The sequence below is a fragment of the Erythrolamprus reginae genome, chromosome 2 (assembly GCF_031021105.1).
Source record: "Erythrolamprus reginae isolate rEryReg1 chromosome 2, rEryReg1.hap1, whole genome shotgun sequence".
In the NCBI taxonomy this organism is placed as follows: domain Eukaryota; kingdom Metazoa; phylum Chordata; class Lepidosauria; order Squamata; family Dipsadidae; genus Erythrolamprus; species Erythrolamprus reginae.
The window spans coordinates 95,325,692-95,350,275 of NC_091951.1; the positions used below are offsets into that span (position 1 = coordinate 95,325,692).

The 24,584-nt window shown below is 41.5% G+C and overlaps 1 protein-coding gene across 1 annotated transcript in view; it reads right to left on the reverse strand.

Moving 5' to 3' along the window:
- Positions 1 to 24,584, reverse strand: part of BSN (bassoon presynaptic cytomatrix protein) — a 266,010-nt gene that overhangs the window by 24,689 nt on the left and 216,737 nt on the right. The window contains exons 4-5 of the mRNA XM_070738773.1: positions 13,620 to 14,033; positions 196 to 6,975 (exon numbers count right to left, since the gene is read on the reverse strand). Coding sequence (XP_070594874.1) covers positions 196 to 6,975; positions 13,620 to 14,033 — 7,194 coding nt within the window. The remainder of the gene's footprint in view (positions 1 to 195; positions 6,976 to 13,619; positions 14,034 to 24,584) is intronic.

The following is a 24,584-nucleotide window of genomic DNA, read 5'->3' on the forward strand; positions in this document are numbered from 1 at the left end:
CAGAACGTGCTATGGACATATTAGTCTTCATCTGAAGCTGAAAACATTCCCCTTCTTTCCTGGCCTGCTTTTCATATATACTGTATGGACCCACTGATAAAACCAGCAGGCTGGTCTAAGACCTTTGGGACTTTGAAAGGAAGAGACGAAATAGTATCAGATCCCACTCAATTGTCATACACCAAGGGATCTTACCTGGCTGCCGGGCAGGAAGCTGTGCTGGTACAAGGAAAACCTGTCCTTTGCAGACTCCTCTGAGGTGGGACTGATGGGCTTGGGATCAGATAAAGACCTTTGGATGGTTTTGATGGGGCGAGGCAGGGTCTGCTGGCGTTGGGTGGACTCAGCCATGAAGTGCTTCTGTGGAGTCACGTGGGCCTTGTTGAGCCTTTCACTGGATGCGAAGGACGACTCTAGCAACCGATGAGGGGAGAGGGGAGACACTGGGGAATAGAGGACCTGAGGTGACTTGGGGGGCTGTCGGGACACAAGCTGAGACAAGGAGTCGGTGGGCAAGTGGGACTGGTAGCCGATTTCAAGGGGAACAGGCTTCTTCTTGGCTAGTGCTTGCTGTCGGACTGAATGAGGATCTAGAGGCCCAGAGCTCACCATCTGGATGTTGGAGGAGTAAGGAGGGATCGAGGTGGGCACTGTGAGTTGAGGGATTGCAATGCCTGGCTGGGGCTGCACTTCGGGTTCTGTCTGGCAAGCCAAACTCTCCCCTCTCTGGGTCTTCTCCGGGGCAGAGATGTACTTCACAATCTCCACCTTGGGGTCAGGGGAAGTGATGTGGATGGAAGGGGACACCCGGAGCAACTGGTCGGGTTCGGTTTGCACAGAACAGTCAGTGATGGTTTGGATGGCTATGCTGGCCACGCCTTTGGCTGAAGAATCGGCTTTAGTCTCCGCACTAGAGTCAGAGTGGCGGGAGAAGCGGGAACGTCGGCGACGCACCGGCTGTTCCCACTCAGCGTCGTCTTCCTCATCTGTCTGAACACTGCAATCAGTGCTGCGGCGAGGACGGCGCCGCCGGGACGCATACAAACGTTCCTCGCCATCCTCTTCATCGGTCTGCACACTGCTGTCTGTGATCTTTTTCACCAAGTATGGTTCGTGGCTGGGCTCCTTGTCATATGCGTCCCGAAGACGCGGCATCGAGTTCCGTTTCTTTATCCCCCGACTGGCTTCCCATTGTTCTTCAGTCTGCAGGGACATTTCAGAGGCTGAGTTTGTGAGAGGCCTTTGGAGTCCTGGATAGCGGGGCTGTCCGTCTTGCCCCGGGCCTGCTGTAGCAATAAAGGCTTGGTTTAGGGGTGGCCAGTATTGTCCATTTTGAGCCAAGGTCCTCTGCATTTCTATCGTCACCTCGGGGGTAACCTGAGAAGGAATCCGGCCAGTTGGGTCACATACCGGAGGAAAAGTAGTCTTCTGCCTCTTCTGCTCTTCCAGCTGCTGTTGCAATTGCTGCTGCAAGTGCTGGATTTGTTCTAGCTGCATGCGCTGCTGGGCGAGCTGCTCCCGCTGCATGGCGAACTGGGCCTGTCTCTCTTCTTGCTGCTGCTGGAGGACCTGGTGCTTTATGGATTGCAACTCCTGGATTTCCCTGTGCATCAAAATCTGTTCCTTCTCTCGGTGCCTCTGTAACTCCACCCGTTCCCTTTCCAGTTCCTCATGGAGCCTCATCTGCCTCAATTTTTCCAGCTCTACTCTTTCCCTTTCCAACTGGAGGATGTGCTCATGTTGCTTCCTGTGCCGTTCTTCCTCCTTGTCTTCTCTTTCCATAGCTCCTTTGCTAGCAGGACTGGCCTGTGGGGCTTCTGTCTGAGGCTTTTGGGCTGGCAGTCGGGGAGGTAGCTCCTGTTGTGTCTGGCTGGTGTCTCTGGTAGGACCCTGAGCCTCTGAGGTTGACACAGGCACCTCCTCGCGTGGGCCAACCCCTGTCTGCTCAGGTCTTTGCAAGCTGACTGTGCTTGAAACAGGGGTCTTAGTAGCAGGTGCTATGCTTACTGTACTGGCAGCAGTGCTGGTTGCAGAGGTGCTAAGTGGTTTTCCTAAATACATGGGTGTTTCCATCACAGATGAGGAAGGAGCTGCAGGAATCCTGCTGGGTACAGTATAGCGATAAAGACCTTGAGATGCAAGGGGCATCCTAGGAGTAACTAGGGGCACTCTGGTGAGGCTAGCCAGAGGGACAGCTGTGATACTGCCTGGAGCATAGTGCCTGTACAAACCTCGGAGCATGGGTCGTAGCACCGAAACTGGCTGGGTGGTGATGGGAAGGGTTGATGCTATTGGGGTATTAATGGTTGAATAAATCATGCCATCGGCAGCTCGTACTGTAGCTGTGGAAGGGAGTACCTGTCTGACAGATCCAAACCTGGAGAGGTTATATTGGGCTAAGTTTCCAAAGCCAGAACGAGACTCTGGGAAATTTGGATTGTACATCATATTTGGTTTCATGGCACCCTGTTGAGCCATAAGGTTTCCAGTCCCTCCTGGTGCAGCACCAAGAGCGCTATGTCCATACTGTAGAAGATCTTGGCTGTTCGCATGCCTGCCCCCATACTGGTCCATGGAGTTAAGGGCTGCACACATTCGGCTGATTTCACGGGCAGTGGTAGCACTGTAATGAGCCAAACTAGCTTCCTGGAAATTGGCCAAGTCTCCTCTTGATGAATATCTATAATCGGAGTAGATATTGGAGGCTGAGCTGTACCTTCGCATGGGATATGACTGACTTAAAAATTCAGTGGGTTGTCGGAGGTCAGTGAAAGAGCCATATTGCAGCCCATGCCCTAGGTGCCCTCCCTCCGTAAAACTGGGGCCATAGGAAGGTTTCATAGTTGTCAAGTCCACAGCGGAATCTCCAGCAGGGGAAGGAAAGGGCTGCTCTCCTTTAACTGAGTAATAATTCAATCCCATTTCAGAAAGATTTGTATCTGACATTGAGGAATATAATCTCCCAAACATGCCATGTGGATGGAATCGGTGCTCTTCGTAGGGATGAGGGACAGGTGCTGGCTGTTCCCTGTAAGGGTATGCCTCCGGCATTTCCTGTTCTCTGGTGTCATAATATTGGCCACTAGCTTTGCCAAGGGGATCTGCTTCCCCAACATGTTTTTCTGGCACCTTAGGAGATGGATTAAACGCCCCAGTGCAGCTGCTTCCAAATGGAAATCTATAGACTACATCACAACATGCTACTTGGCTCTCAGGCTTCATTCCTGTGAGGTCCAGAGCATTAGGAGGAGGCTCTTCTTTGATGAGTTTTGTGACAGACCCTGCTGCTATGTCATCCATCTGCACCATCATCACTTGGGACTTCTTACTTCCAAGAGCAACTGAAGGAGTTTGACTTTTCAGTTCCACTGGGATCCCTCTATATATCTCTGAGCTTTGATCCTGGGGGAACGGCCTGGGAATGGCACTCACAATATTTTGGGCATTGCTAGTCTGAGTAATTAGTGTATCTTTTTTTATCATGGGTGTCATTTGGTTGGGCAAATTGTATCTTGCAAATTTTGCCTGCTGTGGACCTGATGCTTCTGGATGGCCCATAGAAGGAGATGTGCCAGCTCCACTCATGGGTCCTCTGAAGGGACCAGTCTGAACGGCTTGCTCCACCTGTTTAATTTGCGTCAGGCAGACTGGACTTCCTATCTCTTGACCAAAGTCAATTCTGTTCTGGAAAGGATCCCCATAGACAACTGGGTGCTTTGATTGGGACATAAGCATGGTAGACGCAACTGTTATGCTGACAGTGGTAGCACTGCTGATAATAGCATGTGGTTGTTCCTGAGCATTAAGGTTAATGATTAAAGGTTGGATGGCTGTGGATTGCCGACTTGGTGATTGGTCCATGGTGAGGCAATATTTTCTGCTCTCAGCAGCTAAGGACGTGAGATCCATTCCCTGGTCTGTTACAATGATTGGGACAGACTTTATTGCTGTCCTCAAATCGACAATATTACTACCAGATGCTCTAGGTCCAGGTTCCACTCTAGATGTCCCAGGGACTGAGGATATCCTACACAAAGAAATATTCTCTGCAGGTAGTGTTCCCCAGCTGTACACACCAGGCATAGGATCCGTAGCAGTACTCTGCACTTTCTGCACTGGGGTATAAGGAGGGGCTTTTTCAGGAATTGGCTGTGCCTTGGTGTATGCAGTCTGGACCTGCTGGGACTGGAATTGCACCGCACTGATTGCTGTTTGGCTGTAACTATGCACTGTTTGCTGGCGGCCTTGTTGAGTTGGAGATGAAGGTGGTGAAATGGAGGAACTTACACCAATTGGCCTGGTTTGAATAGCTGCATCAGACGCTAAGGTGATGACCATAAAGGGGGCTTCTTGTGATGACTGTTGCCTAGCCAGGCGTGGGGAGCTGGCTCGGTGAGGAGTTTGGGTTCCTTGAGCTATCATCGGAGAAGCTGTTGATGCCCCAGTAGTTGCAATGTCGTACGAAATAATTGTGCTGTGTGTTTGAGTAGAAAACTCAGCTGTTGATTTACCTCCTAAACTAGAACTAGATGGCAACCCAGTTCTTGGAACAGAATAAGTAGGACTTTGAGTAGGAGAAGAAGGGGAAAGGGGTGGGCTGGAACTTTTGAAAAAGGAATACATTTTGGGGGTTGTCTTGCCATCAGTCACACCTTGATGTTTATCTCTTACTGATGAACCACTGACCCTAGGAATGTTTTCTGTTTGAGAACCATAACTTGCAGTTACTTTTGTCTGGCTTTGGCTAATGCTAGACACAGGTGATACATCAGAGCCACTTGAAGTTGGAGAGCTATAAATTCGGGTTGCAGTAGCTGGAGTAGAAACAACGGTAGTGACAGTGCTAGTTCCTTTACTGTATGAGTAAGGCATAGCTACACTCTTTGGAACCGAGCTAGCTGTAACTGAGGAACTATGAAACTTTGTTTGTTCATTGCTCTCTTTTTCAAAGTGCTGAGTGACTCTAACATCAGGGATGATTCTGCCCGCACTGCTTTCGGTCTGTGAAAAGGAGACAGGAGCAGAGAGTTGGGTAGGACTTGTTCCCGGAGTGAGAGGGCCACTTTCATAAGCACTCTCGGCATTCAAAAACTGCTTCTCTTCTCTCCCTTTTTTCTTCATTTCCTGCTCAAGTGTCAAATCCAGAGAAGAAGATTGATGCATCCTGGAGATATTCTGTGATGTTTGAAGTATTTCTTCATAGAGTGCCCCAGATTTGGAAAGCTCGTTCTGATAGTCAGTTTGCGAGGAATCCCCACTCCGACTGTCATAGCCATAGTCATCGATGTACTGATATTCAAAATTGTTTGGGTCTTCTGAACCACGATAACTTACTTCCTGAAAGGTGTTGTTGTATGAAATACTTTGTTGGAAAGGTTGTTGTTTCTGGAACATTTCTGCTTTCCTCATCATCTCTTCATAGGCTTCTTCTGCACTTTTGAGGGGCTTGATGGAAGGGTAACTGGAGCTGGCCACTTTTTCTGTTGGAGAATAAAGGGACATGAAAGTGGGAAGGTTGTACTCACTGCCAGACTTGTACAGTTTGGAGGCGATGACATCAAATCCTTCAGCCTCCGAGTCAATAGAGGGCGAATATTCTGAACAGGAAGACCTGTGCAGCTCTTCCATCTCTGCAGCCTGACGCAGTTCCTCGGTGGGCGAGGCATCTTCAATAGGTGACAAATTACTGGGTGGCGTTTTAGACCTCTCTCTCCTCCTCTGGGCCCTCAGCTCTTCTTTATCTCTTTTTGTTTTGCGCGCGGTGCTTCGGATCCGCTGCTGCTCCACCTCCCGCATTTTTTCTTGTTCTCTCAAGAGCTCCTCTTCCTCCCGCAGCTCTTCTTCCTCGGAGGAATCTTCAATGGTTGGCAGGAGAGGGCCATGAGAGCGATGCCGGGCTTTCCTCTGCTGTTTAACCTCTTCTAATCTCTGCCGGCGGCTTGGGCTGCTGTCACTGTCTTCCTCCAGGGAAGAGACCGAGGTCGGGGATGTTCCCGAGGTGTAACTGGGTGTGGTTGGTGGCAGGGTGGAGGAATAGTCACCTCTTGATCTATCCTCTGGGGAGCCTGTCAGGCTCTCCATCTCCAGTTCAGGTTCTCTGTCCAGGTTGATGTCTGCCTCCTGACTCAACTCCATGTCCCTGCCGTAGTTGTTGGTGCTGTTTAACTCAATGGTCTTGAAACGACGCAGACCTCCTTGAGATGCAGCCAAGTCGTCATCGTTCTCGGCGCTTTCCAATTCTTTTTGTTCCTCCTCATATATGCTGCTTGAGCTGTGAGGCAGGCGTCTCTTGGATGCAGTAGGCTCTCTGCTTTTCTCAGAATCAAGCTTGTGTCCATTTTTTGTACTGTATTTTGCACGAGAATATTCTTCTTCTTCCTCCTCCTCCAGATTGTCTTCTTCTGCACTCATCTCCAAGATTTGCCTCCTCATGAATTCTTCATCCGTCATTACGGGCTCTTTGCCTTTCTGTTTAGTTGGTAATGGGGAGAATCCAGCTTCGCTACTATCTGTCACATAGTCATGGCGTAGCTTGCTGCCAAAATCATCTGAAGACTCCATGCTGTCCTTCTTCTCCCTTTGATTATCCAATTCCAGAGAGTCTTCATCTTCTTCCAATATGTCCTCTAGCTCCTCATCGGAATCAAAGGCTTCTGGAGTGATGGACAGTGACCGTGGCCTCTGCCTCTGCCTCTGCTCCTCCCGTAATTCATGGTATGTCTTCCCACGGTCAGTTGATGGATGGGTCTTTGACTCCAGTAAAGGGCGCATGCTGGTTTCCAGCTTAGTAAGTTCAGAAGGACTGGGAGGACTTGGTTCTACAATTCCCGTTTCGTTTAGCTGTTCTTCTTCTTGCTGCACTAAGCCTGTGATTTCACTCTGGGAACTCGAGATCCCATCCGATGAGTAGCCTGTATCACTCAAGCTTTGGGGGCTGCGGGACTGCTGGTCGGAAGGATAAGGCTTGCTGGATTCCTACAAAGGAAATGAAAATCCATTAATATTTCATTGTAACCGACTGTAAACATAATTCATGTTATTATTCAGATTTACAGCAATTTACAGCTGCAATTAACCTGGACTCTACCATTCAAAAACAGAAACCATAATATGCTAAGAAATTAGAGCAGCGCCCTTATCTTTGGTGCTTGCCAATAGAATAATTATTGTTCAATCAGTCTGATCTCTTTTTTAGAATTTTCAGGGACCTGATGACATACTCCATTTGAGTCTCAGTATTTTTCCACTGTTTTCATTGCCCTTTTTAATCCAGAAAGTTATTTATGGCAGAAAGACAGAATTTGTGTGCAATGCCTTTTGATTAGTAGACCAGATCCTCTCTGCCTTTTAATAATTTAAAAGTGCATGCAAGACTGATTCCTAATATGAGGAGGCCAAGGAAGTCATTCTTTTCTGTATGTTTTTCCTACCTCAACCTACGCTCAGAACTGAAAACACAAGTCTGGGATTTATTTTACAGATGTACACCCTTGTAACATGACACAAATGTATAACAGCAATATAGGTAGTTAATAAAATATATCTCCCTGATAGATTCAAATCAACAAAAGAAAAAAAAACCAAGAACAAGGTCTTCTCAGATCATCTATTTGTAGTTTAATAAACGAACAGCTCAGATTGTTTTTGCTGCAAATGTTATCCCACAGGGAAGATTTAGTTTCGAGGTATATTGCAATTTCCTAGCACTAGTATTAAACATTTTTGTTATTAGAAAAATATAAGCATACCCAATTTTGTTTTGACAAATCAGAATCATTTGCCTGATCAATGATGATAACTAGTTATTTTAAAAAATTATCCCATTATATGCAACTGGTGTTTTTTAAAAGTTAACCTAAATTGATGTTTTAGCATAATGTCATTATAAATTGCAATACATATAAGTCTCCATCCAACTGTGGGTGATAGGTTTATTTTCAGCAAGCTTTTCAGATCAATGAAAAGTATGTGTCAAACCCAAGCAGCTAGTTCTGAAATGTTATAAATCTACATTCTCTGTCTTCAAGCCAGGGACTCAGATTTACATGTCTTATTGCAGGGGTCCCCAAACTTGGCAACTTTAAGACTTGTGGACTTCAACTCCCAGAATTCTCCAGCCAGCTGGCTGGAGAATTCTGGGAGTTGAAGTCCACAAGTCTTAAAGTTGCCAAGTTTCAAGACCTCTGTCTTATTGGCCCCGTCCTTCCATTTTTTAAAAAGAAATCTGGTTTACCCAAAGATGAACAATTTTAATGCAGGACCCGAGACACACAATTGTTGCTTTTGCAAAAAGAGGCATCAGCATCCTTGACTCCTACTCTGCGAAAGAATGCTCTGGAGATCTCTATCTTACTTGCCTAATGTGTTACTCAATTGTTTAAAACAATTTCCCATGATTTTTTGAACAATACATTAATTCTCAACACGCACAAACAGAGATTTATGTTTTTAATCTTAGATGCACATACAAAGACCATTATTTGAATGATACATTTTCCCCAGTTTAGCTTTGAGTAAGCTTGAGAATTGACTATTTGAGGTGCTACCTCGTAAACTTATCAAGTCCAGGTCTCAGCTCAGTGCAAAATTCCAAATTTAAGTCCTCTGGCCAGGTTATCTAGCATCCATCTGAACGCACCCAATGAAAGGCAGAACACTTGCATTTTGGGTAATTTGTTGTCTGCTAAATTGCTCTTTCTTTTATGACATTTTTCTAACACTCAACAGAAGTCCTCTCTAACATAAATCCATTATTCCACATCCCACACTCTTGACTTTCTTCTGAATGACATCATTTCTGGTATTTGAATAGTGCTACCATACTTTCCTTCAACATTTTCAAGATTATTGATGCCCAGATATGTCCAGTGCCTTCAATCTTTCTTGATACAACTTCATTTTGAGTTTCCTAATTGTTCTTATTACCCTTGTTTCCCCTCTTCTTCCCATTTCTCTATACCTTTCTTAAAGCTCCAGCCCAGACAGGAGATTCAATGTAGGATCTCAGCAGAGCAGAACAAAATAGAGTCAGCATTCTGATTTAGAAACGATGCTTTTGTATAGTCTGAGGCAATCTGAAATTGCATTCACCTTTTTTTGCAGCCATATCACGCTGATGCCTGAACAGCTATTTTGCCATGCCCCCTTCCCACCTGAGATGCCAGAAAACAGTGCTAGCTTAAATCTTGCTGCTTACCTAACACGTTCTTACCCCAGTGAATCTGTGCCGTGGTTCCGTCCATGTGGCTTTAACATGCAGCAGTCTAGGAGCCATGACTGGTGCTTCCCTGACTGCAACTAAGCTACCAAACTTCATTTGCCACATTTTTGTTCCTATGAATCGGAACCATCAGTTCTTCATTGCCATCAAGTTTCTATGGACCTATAGCAAAATTAGGGAATGACGTAAAGCAATAGAGGTACAAGCCTTCTTGTGCAGGAAAAGGCAGGGTTTGTGAGAGTTCTCTTCAACAAGAGAATGTTGAAAGAGGTTGTGGAGGCATCCACACATATAAACATCTGAAAAAGCAAAGAATGGAGGCTACCCCAGAAGGAAAAAGACAAGTACTGAGGGTCACTCAAACATCCAGTCAGACTTGACTTCCCTGTAAACATGGGAAGGGCAAAAAGCAGGGAAACGACCAATCAGGACCTGCAGTTGCTGGAGGCTGGACTGAGGCCCAACCTGGCTCCATTGCAAAAACCACAGCTATTCGGATAGGAATTTGTGAAGTCAGCATTCTTGCTTGATGCATTCCTCTAGGACTGTGATGGCGAACTATGGCATGGGTGCCACAGGTGGCACGCAGAGACATATCTGCTGGCACCCGAGCCATTGCCCTAGCTTAGCTCCAGCATGCATATGTGTGCTAGCCAGCTGGTTTTTGGCTTGCATGGAGTCTCTGGAAGGGCGTTTTTGGCTTCCAGAGAGCTTCTGGGAGGATGGGGGAGGGAGTTTTTATCTTCCCCCAGCTCCAGGGAAGCCTTTGGAGCTTGGGGAGGGCAAAACATGAGCCTACTGATCCCACCAGAAGTTGGGAAACAGGGCGTTTCCATTGGGTCTCTTCGGAGTTGTTTTCACCCTCCCCAGGCACTGAATTATGGGTGTGGGCACTCACGCATGTGCGATAGCACGCATACTCTCTCTTTCGGCACTTGAGGAAAAAAAGGTTTGTCATCACTGCTCTAGGACAATGCAGAAGAATTTATGACCCTAATTTGGGTATAACTGTATAGTTAGTTGCAAACTCTATTAGACACAATCTTGTTAGTCCACATTTAATTGTGGGATAATGATGGTAATGAGAAAGGCCCTAACTGTTACAATCAAATCCCTCTCCTTGTCTGGGATTGCAAACCCCATTGAACTGCAAGGGATCTAAACCTTTTCTAGATAAATAATAATAATAATAATAATAATAATAATAATAATAATAATAATTATTATTATTATTATTATTATTATTATTATTATTTATTGGATTTGTATACCGCCCCTCTCCGTAGACTTGGAGCGGCTGACAACAATGATAAAACAACATGAACAATCCAATAATAAAAACAACTAAAAACCCTTATTATAAAACCAAGCATACACACAAACATACCATGCATAACTTGTAATGGCCTAGGGGGAAGAAATATCTCAACTCCCCCATGCCTGGCGGTATAAGTGAGTCTTGAGTAGTTTACGAAAGACAGGGAGGGTGGGGGCAATTCTAATCTCCGGGGGGAGTTGATTCCAGAGGGCCGGGGCCACCACAGAGAAGACTCTTCCCCTGGGGCCCGCCAAATGACATTGTTTAGCATTAATATAATTTGGGAGTGCCGTACTTATCCTCCCTCCCCTTCCTACAATACTTCATTATATAATGCAGATATCATAGATCTGAGAAAAAGCATGGGCAATTGTGATCTGATTTACCAATAGTGATCTGACTCATCCTTCTCAATACGGGGAAAAAAAACCCAACTACTGGCCAGAAATTTGGGAAAATAAGCCTTCTTGAAAACAAATGACATCCATCATTAAGGATCATGGTTCCTTCTTTCATCTCACTTACCTTTGCTTTCTCTGTCGGTCAGAGCCTTTTGGGGAGCTTTAGATTGTAATATAACTTCTGCCCCAGTAATTCAGCAACTTCCTGCAGGCTGCCGGACTATAAATAGGGCTAGAGGGAGGATTCCCCCCACCTTGTTTTAGATTCCTAACTGTACTTATCCCTTGGATCCTTCCTTATCTGGCCCCACACGTGCTTTGTCCATGGAAATCATGACAGGCATTTTTTTTGGCTTAATAAAGAAGGCATTGTCCTGCTGGAAACTGAACTCCATCCACTCTTGCCTACAAATTCCTTCAAGCAAAAACTGACCCCTAAAAGGCATAATGTATGTATGCATGCATGCATGCATGCATGTATGCATGCATGTATGTATGTATGTATGTATGTATGTATGTATGTTACTGAAATTCAGCTATTGCTAAATTTTTCCCCAGGATTCCAATAACGTTGATGTGTTGCTGATCTCACATGCAGAATTAAACATTTTACATCTTTACATACAACTTCAGAAACATGTCACTGGAATTTAAAACTGTTGTGCCCGCCCCTTACCCTTGGGCGGGAAAATACAGAGCCTGGATTGGCTGGATCAGCCTGGCAGCAGGATATGTATATATAGCTGCCAGGCGCAGCCATCTTGTCATTATTGTTAGCAGTTCCAGTTGCACGTTATCGTTAACTTCTTACAATAAACCTTTCGAGAGTTCCTTGGCCTAACGGTGCCTTTATTGGGCAGATTTTACAAAAACCAAGAATATTTTTTTTTCTTCAGGTTTTGAAAGATAAGAATCCCAACCACATATTTCTCACAATTCAGATATCAGTACTGAAAATAAAGTAATGGTGAGGCAAAAGGCTGATCATTAGAATCTCCAAAAGGCAGAAAAAACCATACTTGGTGCTCAATTGGCATTTTGTGGAGAAAACCCTAGAAGTAAAGTAAAGATAAGGGTGCTGATCACACTACTTTGATTAAATTCTGTCCATTTAATCAATACTCCAATCAAAATATTGGCAGCTGTATAATTGGAAAATTCCCATAGAACCCATTACAAAAAAGTTCTTGTTTATACTAATATCTATTTTCAACTTGCAGTTTGGGAGAAATGAGGGCTCTACATTTACCGGAAAGGAAAATGAGTTAATGTCCATTACAAAAAAAAACCTGTTCTGTTAAGTGCAGTAAACTTAAATAGACTGTCAGGTTCTACAGTCAATGTCTACTCCGAAGAGTATTGTCTAAATGCTATGTAACATCCATGGAAAATCCTGGTCTTTATTAATCACTCTAGATGGAGACTGGAAGAGGTCTATTGTGATAGAGCGCGCTCCTGTTCACCTTCACTCTTTGCTAGCAACAACTAATGGTTTCTCCCTTAGGTACTCCAATTTGTTTTTCTTTCTGGGAGTCTCATAATTAGCCTCCTGCTATGCACTAATACCTAACACTCTGACTCTCTGATTCTCCACTGTCTCCAACTAAACTTGGATATTTTTTTATAATTCCTATCCTTTTATAACCCAATAGCAGAAAGAATCTGATGCTGATTTCATGGGTGCAAATTGTGTTTTAGATACCCCATGAGTATTTCCTGGAGAAATTATCCTCAACAAGCAACCAAACACACACAAAGCTTTCTGAAAATATAGTGGCTTTGTCTATCCCTTTATGGATACTAAAATTACAATTGGGATAGAAATAGATGCAGTGGAATGACAAGATCCCCAGTAAAGGAGGCACTTTACAGATGTGCATTTGAGAATGCACATCAGAGTTAGGGAAGGATGGTGTGAATCGCTAACCATTAGCAAGCGTTCTCCTTGGACATACAATATACAAATGTGGTGCTAGAGAGAAAGAGAGAAATTGTATATTTTCCAGAAACAACCGACTAGCCAATGTTTATACAAAATGATGAAGCTGAGCTCAGACCCAGCAAATCTTGCATTTAGATTGTGAATGTTTTATCCCAAAATGATATATAGCAAATATGTCCTACTATTTTATAATTGCAAAATATATTGTCCTGCTTTCTTTATTCATCAGATCAGAAGAGACTTGAAAACAAATTATACAGTATATTTCTGAGATTAGCACATTTGCAAACAGAATGTGTTGGAAGGGATATTTCTCAGGGAGATAACAAGAATATTTGGGGATGCTAAAAATGCTCTGGAAAGCTAAGGATAATTAAAAACCCAGGAAGGAAAAAGAAAAATAATTATCTCTTTATATGTACATAGATTTTTTTAAAAACCCTCATGTAGGCTGTAACCCATGATGAATTCTTATGTTTCTATGAATTCTATTATCTGCACCATAGATTTCAGTCTAACGGACACAGATTTGCCTTAAAATTCCTTACCAGTTCTAGTTCAGGATTTCTCAATCTTAGCATCTTTAAGATTTGTGAATTTTAATTCCCAGAATTCTTCAGGCCAGTACACTTCTTAAAGTTGCTTAAATTAAGAAACACTGTCTTAGGCTAAACACCTTCCAAAACATCTCACACCGCCATCTACTGTTCATACATTGCTAAGTGAAAAAGTGCTTACCTCTTGATCTCTTGTTTTTTGAGATTCAGGTACAACTGTGCTGTCTTTGATCTCTCTTTCTGGTTTTGAAGCTGTAGTTTTCCCTTTTGACAATGGACTTTCATAAGGTATTGAAGACTTTTCAGCTAATTTGGGCAGTGGCTTTTCTTCAGATGGAGCAGCAGGCATTTTTTGGGGGGCCGTGGCAATTGGGAATTTGCTTTGTTCTGAAGTCCTGAAATGTGCAGGATGCCTGTCTTTAGCAATTGATGGTTCATGGTGCTGGGCTCCTCTCTGTTGATGACCTCCAGCTTGGTGCCTGGGGGATCCAGTTGGCTGTTGTTTTGAAGTGGGCAGTGGCATTGGAGCAGGGTCTCCTAGGCTTCCTTCTAGTAGCCTCTGAGTTTGGCAGTTCAAACACAGCCATTCGTTTTTCTAGAAAAAGAAAGAAAAACTTATAATATCCAATAATATTTCATTCAAGGAACTAAGTTGTCTCTTCTATGGAAACCAGTATAAACTCTTCTCTTACTACAGAAGAAAACAACAACAACTTGCTACTCTTCCTGGACATCCTGATCAGCAGAGATCCACAATGGCAAACTAGAAACACAAGTCTATAGAAAAACCACCCGTACTAACCAGCATCAACCCAACCTCCCACAAGAAAAGCTGTGCAAGGACTTTATTTAAACGAGCCCAAATACTGCAGCAACCCAGAACAGCAGGAAAAAGAAGTGGAACATCTATACCAGTGTTTCCCAACCTTGGCAACTTGGAGATATTTGGACTTCAACTCCCAGAATTCCCCAGCCAGCAAATGCTGGCTGGGGAATTCTGGGAGTTGAAGTCCAGATCTCTTCAAGTTGCCAGGATTGGGAAACACTGTATCTATATAACATGTTCCAACAAAATGGATACCACACAGCTTTAACAAAAAGTCCCTGACCACTCAAGCCAGTATAGCACAACCAGCACAAACTGTAAAAAAATTACTCTGTCATATATCAAAAATATATTTGGGTCCACCTTCTACCTTATAGCTCCCAGAGATCGATAAGGGCCCACAAAATTGGCTTTCTCTGAGTCCCGTCAGCCAAAAAATATTGGCTGGCGGGGCCGCAGGGAAGGATCTTCTCTGTGGCGTCTCCGGCTCTCTGGAACCAACTATCTCCAGAGATAGAAATATATACCATCCCCACCCTACAGCCTTCCAGAAAGCTTTTTCTTGGGCTGTTGATCAAATGAGGCCATGATTCAGCCATGAGAGATAGTGAGAGATACTGTATGTATGATCTTATTAGTTAATTATTTTTAAATTGTTCCTTTTAAATGTTGCTTCTCTTTGTTGTAAGCCGCCCAGATTCCTTAGGGAGTTGGGAGGCATACAAATTAATTAATTGATTGATTGATTATTTGATTGATTGATTAATTAATTAATTAATTAATTGATGTCTCAGAAACCACCAACAGACTACTAAAACCACATGGAATCAGCGTAGCACACAAGCCCAGCTAAACATCTTTAGCTTAGGATGTTCCCTTCAAAACATCCTAAGCAAACTACAGTACCCAGCAGCCCCAGAAGAAAAAACAGGAGTCTACTACCCCATACAGTAAAAGAACTGCAACTAGCACTATGTAGTACAAACAGGCATTAGATTGGCAGAATGTATCCATGAATGCCAACTGGCAGTCAAAAGACATGACAAAAATTGTTTAATTTCACAGCACATAGACAGATTTAACCATAGTTTCAACTGGGGAAATGTGACCATTCTAGACCAGGCCAAGTCCAAAAATGCCAGGGAATTTCTGGAAACTTGGCATTCTGAAAAATCAGCCATCGATAGACACATAGACATTAACAACATCCACTATGCAAAAGAGACAATCAATCCACCCAAAAGAGAACAAAAAGGCTCCTGCATCTCTCCACCAGTAATCAGCATCCAGCTCAGCATCGATTAACTCCAAGATTAACTTCAGATCAACAATCAAGTAAACAATATTCCAATCAAGAAACTGCCAAAGAGCCGTCAGTAAACAGCCCAGCCAAAGACTCTCCAGGAGCAACCCCACTCACACAGACAGAAAAGGCACCAGAATATAAACTGACAGCAAATAGCACTCCTTGCTGGCACTGATGATGTTACCTAGTTATGGTAATGAAACGTCTGCAAAAAAACCCAAGCAAGCTCAGAGAGCATCAAGAACCCCTCATTTCAACCCTAAGCTACAAATATTCTTCTTTATAATGGTCTTTATTATTATTTTATTATTTTTATTTTAAAATAATAAAATATATAAATAAAATTTATTTTTTTATTACTTTATTATTTTAATTTAATTTAATTTGTTAGACTTGTATGCTGCCCCTCTCTGCAGACTCGGGGCAGCTCACAACAAAATAGTAACAGTGTAGCAAATCTAATATTAAAAACATTCTAAAACCAACACTGGAACCATACAACACAATCATACCATGCGTAAACTATATAAGCCTGGGCGGTATCTCAGTTCCCCCATGCCTGGTGACATAAGTGGGTCTTTAGTAACTTACGAAAGGCAAGGACTGGACATGGACGTTGACTGGACATGGGGTGGAGATACCATTGGGTATCATCCGCATATTGATGATACTCACCCCATGCCCTTGAATGATCTCACCCAGCGGTTTCATGTAGATATTAAATAGTAAGGGGGAGAGGACCGACCCCTGAGGCACTCCACAAGGGAGAGACTTAGAGGTTGACCTCTGACCCCCCACTAACACAGACTGTGACCGAACGGAAAGGTAGGAGGAGAACCACTGAAGAACAGTGCCCCCCCACTCCCAACCCCTCCAGCCAGTGCAGAAGGATACCATGGTCGATGGTATCGAAAGCCACTGAGAGGTCAAGAAGCACCAAGACAGAGGACAAGCCCCTGTCCCGGGCCCGCCAGAGATCATCCATCAGCGTGACCAAGGCAGTTTCCGTGCTGTAGCCAGGCCTGAATCCTGACTGCTGAGGGCCTAGATAATCAGCTTCTTCCAAGGACCGCTGGAGCTGGAGCAACACCACCTTCTCAACAACCTTCCCCATAAAGGGAATGTTGGAGACTGGACGATAGTTATTAAGCATGGCTCGGTCCAGGGAAGGCTTCTTGAGGAGCCTTTATTATTGGTACTCTGATTGTCAGAAGTTAAATGTACACTGCTCAAAAAAAAAGGTGGGGGGACACAATATAACTCCAAGTAAATCAAACTTCTGTGAAATCAAACTCTCCACTTAGGAAGTGACACTGATTGACAATCAATTTCATATGCTGTTATTCACATTCAACTTTGTACAGAAAAAGTATTCAAATGAATATTTCATTCATTCAGATCTATGATGTGTTATTTGAGTATTCCCTTTATTTTTTTGAGCAGTATATTTCTCTAAACATAACATTCTATTGTATCTGTTGATAAGAGATTACTGTTAACCAAGCCTTATAAATACAGGCTAATCTAGTAATAAGACTGTGGTATGCTTTACAGCAAGTCCTTCAGTGTGGTCTGCTAAATGATAATTATCCAGTTTGTTTTAAAAGAAAAGAATGTTGGTACTGACACAAATTCTGCATTCTTACTACTGAACTATAGCCTTCATTCGAGCTCAATTCTAAAATCTTACCTATTTGGATCCTTTATAAACGTGTTTCAGTCTCAGTTCACTAATAATGCCATGCAATGGGTTTTTAATTTCCAAATAATGTGCCTATCTAGGACAACCATTCAATTATTCTTTTAAAAAGTAATTCAAATAGTTTTAGCCCAAAACAGCTGCTGCAGAAAATGTTGTTTAATTTAATTTAATACAGAAGCTCCAACTAAGAAACTGCTCTGTGATTTACAATAAAAACAATGAACAAATCGACACTTTAAAATAGCTCAAGTAAGAAAACAAATTAACAAATATCAATAAAAACCAGTTCACAAGAGGTGTTTTAAGGGATTTATAATGGTTAATAAAGATGTTAAACCCTCAACTCTGTAATCCTAAATATAATCTTCTCAAACATCTTCACCAAATGATCTCAGTAAGCATGGTTCAGGTCCAAATAGCCGGAACATAGGCATTTAAAGGTATTGACCACTCTGATTTTGCTCAGAGATTAATTGCCGCCATTTCAGTACATCTTTTATGATAAATGAAACACTAAGTGAAACATGTTGACATGGGGTCAGATTGGTGGTAGTGAGATTCATTTTCTAATCAATGAGATTTCTATAAATTTGGGTCCATTTCAAGTACATTTAACACCACTTTCTTTTTTTCTACACATCCCAGAAATTTTTAAAAATAAAGCTCTGTTCACCTTCTCTCACCCCTCTTTTCTGTCAATTTAGTAGGTAGTATAGAACCATCAGTCAGTAGAAGAGCTGTCAGTGAAGCATTTTAGAAAACTGATGCTGTAGCACTATAAATCTATATTCACAAGAACTAAGCCAACTCTTCCCTGGAAGAGTGTGAGAAGCAGATGGAGCTTCAAGAACCTGAAAGGAGGCTATGTTAGGACAAGGCCCTGCATAACTCCTGGCAGTCATGTCTCACCAGGGATATATTGTGTCAATTGTGTCAACCCCTAACCCCCAACACTTCTCCCTTAGACTCTCCATGATTGACCTCTCCAGGTTCCTAAGAGGCCAGTAAGGGGCGTACATAAGTGCACTGGTGTGCCTTTCGTCCCCTGTCCAATTGTCTTTCCTTTCTTTCACCTATCTTATATATGCTCTTCCTTTCATATATCCTCTCCTCTAAGTTCATTCTCACCCTCATTTATATTATCACATGTCTATCTTTCTTCCTATGTATTTGTGTATTGGACAAATGAATAAGTAAATAAAATAAAATATGAAGATGGAACAGCATCCCAAACTTATGTTGACAGACATAAAATGCTCAATTGCAATAAGAGCTTGCTCCTCAGTATGTCTTCTGGCTAGGTAGTCCTTGATGAGTAGCAGCCGCTAATGCTGAGCATAGATTCTGGAGATAGTTATTAAAGACTTTGGGAATAAACTAATGCTGGAACAAGGAATCTTGCTGCTTTGTTGCTCAACTCCAGAGATGTGGCATTTTATCAGCTTTTCAGACTATGATTTTGTACAGTTTCCATGAACCTTAAATTTATCCAGTTGCTAATGGCTTTATCCAACTGAGAGTAAAGTCTCATCTGGAGCTGAGCTTTGCTCTTGATGATTTCATGGATATGTCTGCCTATTTGTCTCCATGTCTTTTTAGCATTGACTAGACAACCAGTGGACCTGTTGGGTCATCTTTTCAGGTATATTTATGAGCACAGAGGGACTGGTGGAGCATTAGTGAGAGATTTATCTGAACAACCTGTAACCTTCCCAGAAAGATTCCCCATTGGCTTTCTCATACAAGTTCCCCAGGAAGTTACAAGTTCCAGGAAGTTACAGTCATGAAACTTTTTATAGTATATAAAGTTGTGGTGTTGCAATGGTTAGAATGCAGTATTGTAGGTTAACTTTGCCCACAGTCTGTAGTTCAAGGTTGAATCAGCCTTCCAAGGTCGATAAAATGAGGAACTAGATTGTGGGAGAAATATGCTGACTTTGTAAACCGCTTAGCAATATATATATGTAAAGCAATATATAATTTGCTTTATCTCTGGGTTACATTGTTCATTCATTATAAAGTGATTGAATTTTATTTTTTACATTTGCATCGCTTGCCGATATTGTTAATATATAATTTTTAACCTTCTCCCACCGCCTCATTGTTGCTGCTAATTTCTCTTCATTATAATTATGTAATCAGATTTCCGTAATTTCATAGTGAATGTGGTCCACCATGTACCTGCACCAATTTTTTATCGTCCATTTATTATCGTCTTTCCACCCAAGCACTATGGTTGCCTGGGCGCTTTCTATCGCTGCAGTTTTAATTTCTTCATATCCTTTTACCTCACTATTTTTTTATCAATAATGCTGCTTCCTTGGTTATTTTCCAATTACCATTCGTAATTTTATTCACTTCCATTTGAATTTGCTTCCAAAATTTTTGAACTTTGTTACATTCCCAAAACATATGCATAAATACTCCTTTTTCCTTACAACCATGCCAACAATTTCCTTTCCTCGTTGTTTGAAAGCGTGCTAATTGAATGAAGGAAAAAAATTGAATCTTCCCTGGTGAAGGGAATCTTTACTTTCTTTGTTTGGTGATGGTACACTTTTATGTTTTATGCTTTCATTTTGTTTTTTGTAAAACTTTTAAAAAAATCAATAAAAATTATATTATTAAAAAAAAGCAATGTATAAGTCTAAGTGCTATTGCTATATAGTTAGAGGTTTGCCACTGACTTTTGGGATGTTTTTGACTTTCCATCAAGTCTATGGTTTTGGTATCAATTAGTGGCCTCCTATTCAAATCCTAAAAAGATTTAACTCTTAACACTTGGTCAGCCTTGTGCTGCTTCACAATAATCTGACATAAATACTCAATAATCTGTTTCTCTATCTTGCCTCGATATCAAATAAATTGAACAAAACTCTCAATTAAACAGAACAAAACAAAAAGACACTTTCCCCCAATCTGGTAGGCTTCAAATGGGTTGGGATTTCATTTCCAAAATAGCTGGGAATTCTGGGAATTGTAGCTCTGACTCACTTGGTGTAGGAATACTTGAATAACAGATATATATCTACATAAAAACATAATATAAACAGCTTTGACATTTTCAAAAATCAGTGGGATATGAATATAAATTAATAACATGTTCTTTACAATTAATTTTAAGAGAATTAACTATTAGAAGCAGTCCACACTGATATGATCTTCATATTTTAAACCCCCAAATAAGAGTAGAATAGCTGTGATTCTGAGATATTGTTGGCTGAGCCAGTGGGAATTGAAGTCTAATATTTATAGAACCCCAGTTCTGCAAACCAGCCCTGTCTTGAATGCATTTCTGAAAGCTTCCTAACTGGTCACTGTAAGAAAGTCTATTTCATAAGAGGTTGTCTAGTTTGAGGCTGCAAATTTATTCTTTTGCTTATATTAGAGCTGTGCAAAGTTTTGGATTTGTTTTAGAATGTGCTTTGGAACACCCAGGAAAAGGAAAATGATATCTACTTACATTTAATTAAATAACTACTTCTAGTTCCAAACTTGTGCAGCTATAGTAGACAGCACAGCACAAAGTCACACAATCCTGGGAAACAAGGCAGCTACTTTAATGAGCTACTGAGAGGAGTTATGTTCATGCTCTTCAGAATACCAAAGCCCCTCTTTCTAATCACAATCTGAACACCTTATTTCTTATCAAACGTCTTTAATGTTGGCGAATCAAACTTCTTTAATGTTGGCGAACACTTATGACTAAAGCTGAAGCACTTATAGTAGAGTAGGGCTTAATATCCCAACTGCAAAAAGGATGACAGGCATAGCAATAACATTTAGACTTCTATACCACTTCACAGTGCTTTACAGCCCTCTCTAAGCGGTTTACAGAAAGTAAGCATATTGCCTCCAACAATCTGGGTCCTCATTTTACCCACCTCCGAAGGATAGAAGGCTGAGTCAACCTTGTGCCTTCTGAGATTCGATCTGCCAAACTGCTGGCAGCCTGCAGTACTGCACTCTAACCACTGCACCACCGAGGTTCTAGTCACCGAAACAAAAATCTTGACAATTCCAGTTCTGCAGACAGGAAATATTGCCCCAGTCTGATTCATTCATTCATTCATTCATTCATTAAATTTGTATGCCACCCCTCTCCGTAGACTTGGGGCGGCTCACAACAATAGTGGCAAAACAATGTAATACAAATCTAATAATTTAAACTAAAAACCCATAATTTAAAAACATGCACACAACACACCATACATAAACAATATAGGCCTGGGGAAGTTATAGGCCTGGGGAAGTTCATAGTTGTTCGGACAGGATAATTGCTTAGGTGGAATGTATTTCTACTTGTAATATTTTCCACTAGCATAGTAACATGGTTTGGAAAGTAATAAAATTGGGAAGAGGGCAAAGCAGTGAAAGAAATGTTATATTTTACCTGTTTACTTGGATCAATAATCCCATTAATTGGTTTTAGATTTGTACAGTATTTGTCTGGAACAATGAATGCAAGTACAGAAGCAAAGTTATATTCACAATTCAGACATGAAGGTTTCTTATAAAGGTAAGCATGAATATACTGATCCAATACAGATATCTCCTTGTGCCTGCCTTTCCCTTCAGTATTGATCTATGCAGCTTTTCTGCGTCTAAAGAGAAGTTGCTGGGCCTTTCAGTAATTATAATGGATTGGCAGCCAGTCAAGCTTGTTTCTTTTTGAGCATGCAATACAGTACATTTTCTCTTTTGATTCCTTAGAATTCTGCCTGCCATTCTACTATACTGTAGAAATTATTTTTCTGTCTAAAATACTGTGCTTAACATTTTAAATAATTTTATACCTATAAAGGATATGGTTGAATGCATGCTTTGACATCCCTGAGATTTCTGAGGCAGCACTATTGAGAACATAAAGCAACCCCTTTTCTGCCTCAGCTCTGTTCTGCAGGGAGGTAACAGTGAGTTAAAATGACAGGACAATTATTCTGAAAATCCTGCCGTATTCACTCTCTTAAGGGATTATAATTAAAGTAACTGGCTGCTTCCCTTGTTTCAGGTCAGTGATAAGATCCAGCTCAAATGTCTCAAAGCAGCAAATTATGGAAGGAGGGATATGCTGTCCAGAAGATCAATCAGTACAGCATCTTATATTAAAAGGTCTTAAATCCAAAGGACTGTGAGCTCCAGGACTCCCCTTAGGCATTGGAGTTAACTTTGGCCCAGTCATTCTCTCTCAGCTCAACTCACTTCACGAGATTGTTGTTGTGGACAAAATAGGAGGAAGGAGCATTGGGTATGTTTTCTACCTTGAAATACACCCCCCCCCACACACACACATGTCTGTCTGTCTGTCTGCCTATATCTATCTATCTATCTATCTATCTATCTATCTATCTATCTATCTATCTATCTATCTATCTATCTATCTATCTATCTATCTATCTATCTATCTATCTATCTATCTATCTATCTATCTAATCTATCTATCTATCTATCTATCTATCTACCTACCTACCTACCTACCTACCTACCTACCTACCTACCTACCTACCTACCTACCTACCTACCTACCTACCTACCTACCTATCTATCTATCTATCTATCTATCTATCTATCTATCTATCTATCCGGGTTTTTCCCCGTGTAAGGTTTAGAGACTCCTGGCGTCATTTCGACAAAGTCCCACTCGTCATCTTCAGGCTGGTGTTTTTGGCTTTGTGCTTGGGCAAACCCTGAGCACAAATATATATAAAGGTGGGATAGCCATATTGGACAGGTTCTAACAAAGGAGCCTGGTGAAAAGTGTATTTTCCATAAACAATATCGTGAGGTATAATTTACAGAAACCCATACCACATCAGTCATTGCTAGTGTCATCATGGATCATACTAGATGTTGGAATTCCTGGATATCTGGTGACAAATGGGTTATGGAACTCAAAAGCAACAAAAGTCAGCAAGTCTTGCACTACTAAAGAAAAGTTATTTACTTGCTGCAAATAAAAAAAACCTGGAAACAAAGAAATATTGATGTGTAATCAAGCAAATCCAATGAAAAGGAGATATATTTTCCCCAGGCTTATATAGTTTTATATATGGTATGTTTGTGTTGTATGGTTTTATATAATGGGCTTTTAGATATTTCTTCTTTTAAATATTAGATTTGTTTATTGTATACTGTTTATTATTGTTGTGAGCTGCCCCAAGTCTGCGGAGAGGGGCGGCATATAAATCTAATAAATTATTATTGTTATTGTTATTGTTGTTGTTATGATGATGATGATGATGATGATGATGATGATGATGAAAAAAAATTGTACCAGCTCTGGAAAGAACAACATACAGAATCAGAAATAACAGAACAGAGGCTAGTAGATCAATGTTGATTTGTAAAACAAAATAAAGTATTCACATAAACTGAATTAGAAGAACTGCAAAAGTCTACCTGAGGCAAAGAAATCAAATCCTTGCTAGAAGTAGGTCAGACTGCAGGGGCAATTTAGGGCAAGTTAGCTGTAGAGAAGGCCAGTAAAGCTATTAAACAAAAGAAACATTCCCAAACTTGCATTTTCTCCTCTGCCTTCTCTTCAGAAAGAATAAAGCCCTCTAATTAAAAAATGAAATAAATTGAAATATAGAAAAAATGGCCAACCACTTTCCAGCAGCAATTCTGTTCATATGTACACATGTCAAAGCAATGAATATAAATCCAGCAGAATATCTGATTTGATTATTTATGATTAAAGAATAAAAATTTAGTAAAAGACCAATGAGAGGATGAACTGTTAGGAGAATGTTGAAAATGGTAAGACTGGAGATGTAGACATTTAACTGGAAAAAATATTAAAATATAGATTTACTTCACTTATTGAATGTTCACTTATGGGAATGGCTGTATGATTCATCTAACACATACAGTATGTTAAGATTGCACCTGGTCTCATAACTGAAAGAATGTTATTAAGAATTTATCTGTACAAAGGGAAAGGTATTGAAATGATTACAAAATGGCAAGGGGATTAGTTTGTCTGGTGTCTAGTGTGTCTGAACAACTGTTTGGCTAAGACTATAAGAATGACAATGAGAACAGTTTGGAAAGAGTAATGCAGCTTTGTGTCAGGCAAAATATGTGCAGACAGAGATTTTGCCCTTTAGCAGGATCGTTGAGAAATATATGAATATAAGAAAGGATTTCTTTTATTTCAGTCAGTCAGGCAGGCAGGAAGGGCTCCTCAATCCTTCAACAGCCACAACAGAATGTGCCACTCCTACCCTTGTGTGAGGATAACAACTTTGCTGAACATATTTTTGAAGCATGGTAAAATGGCAGCTGGGAGGCGGATTCCTCCTTTCCTCCC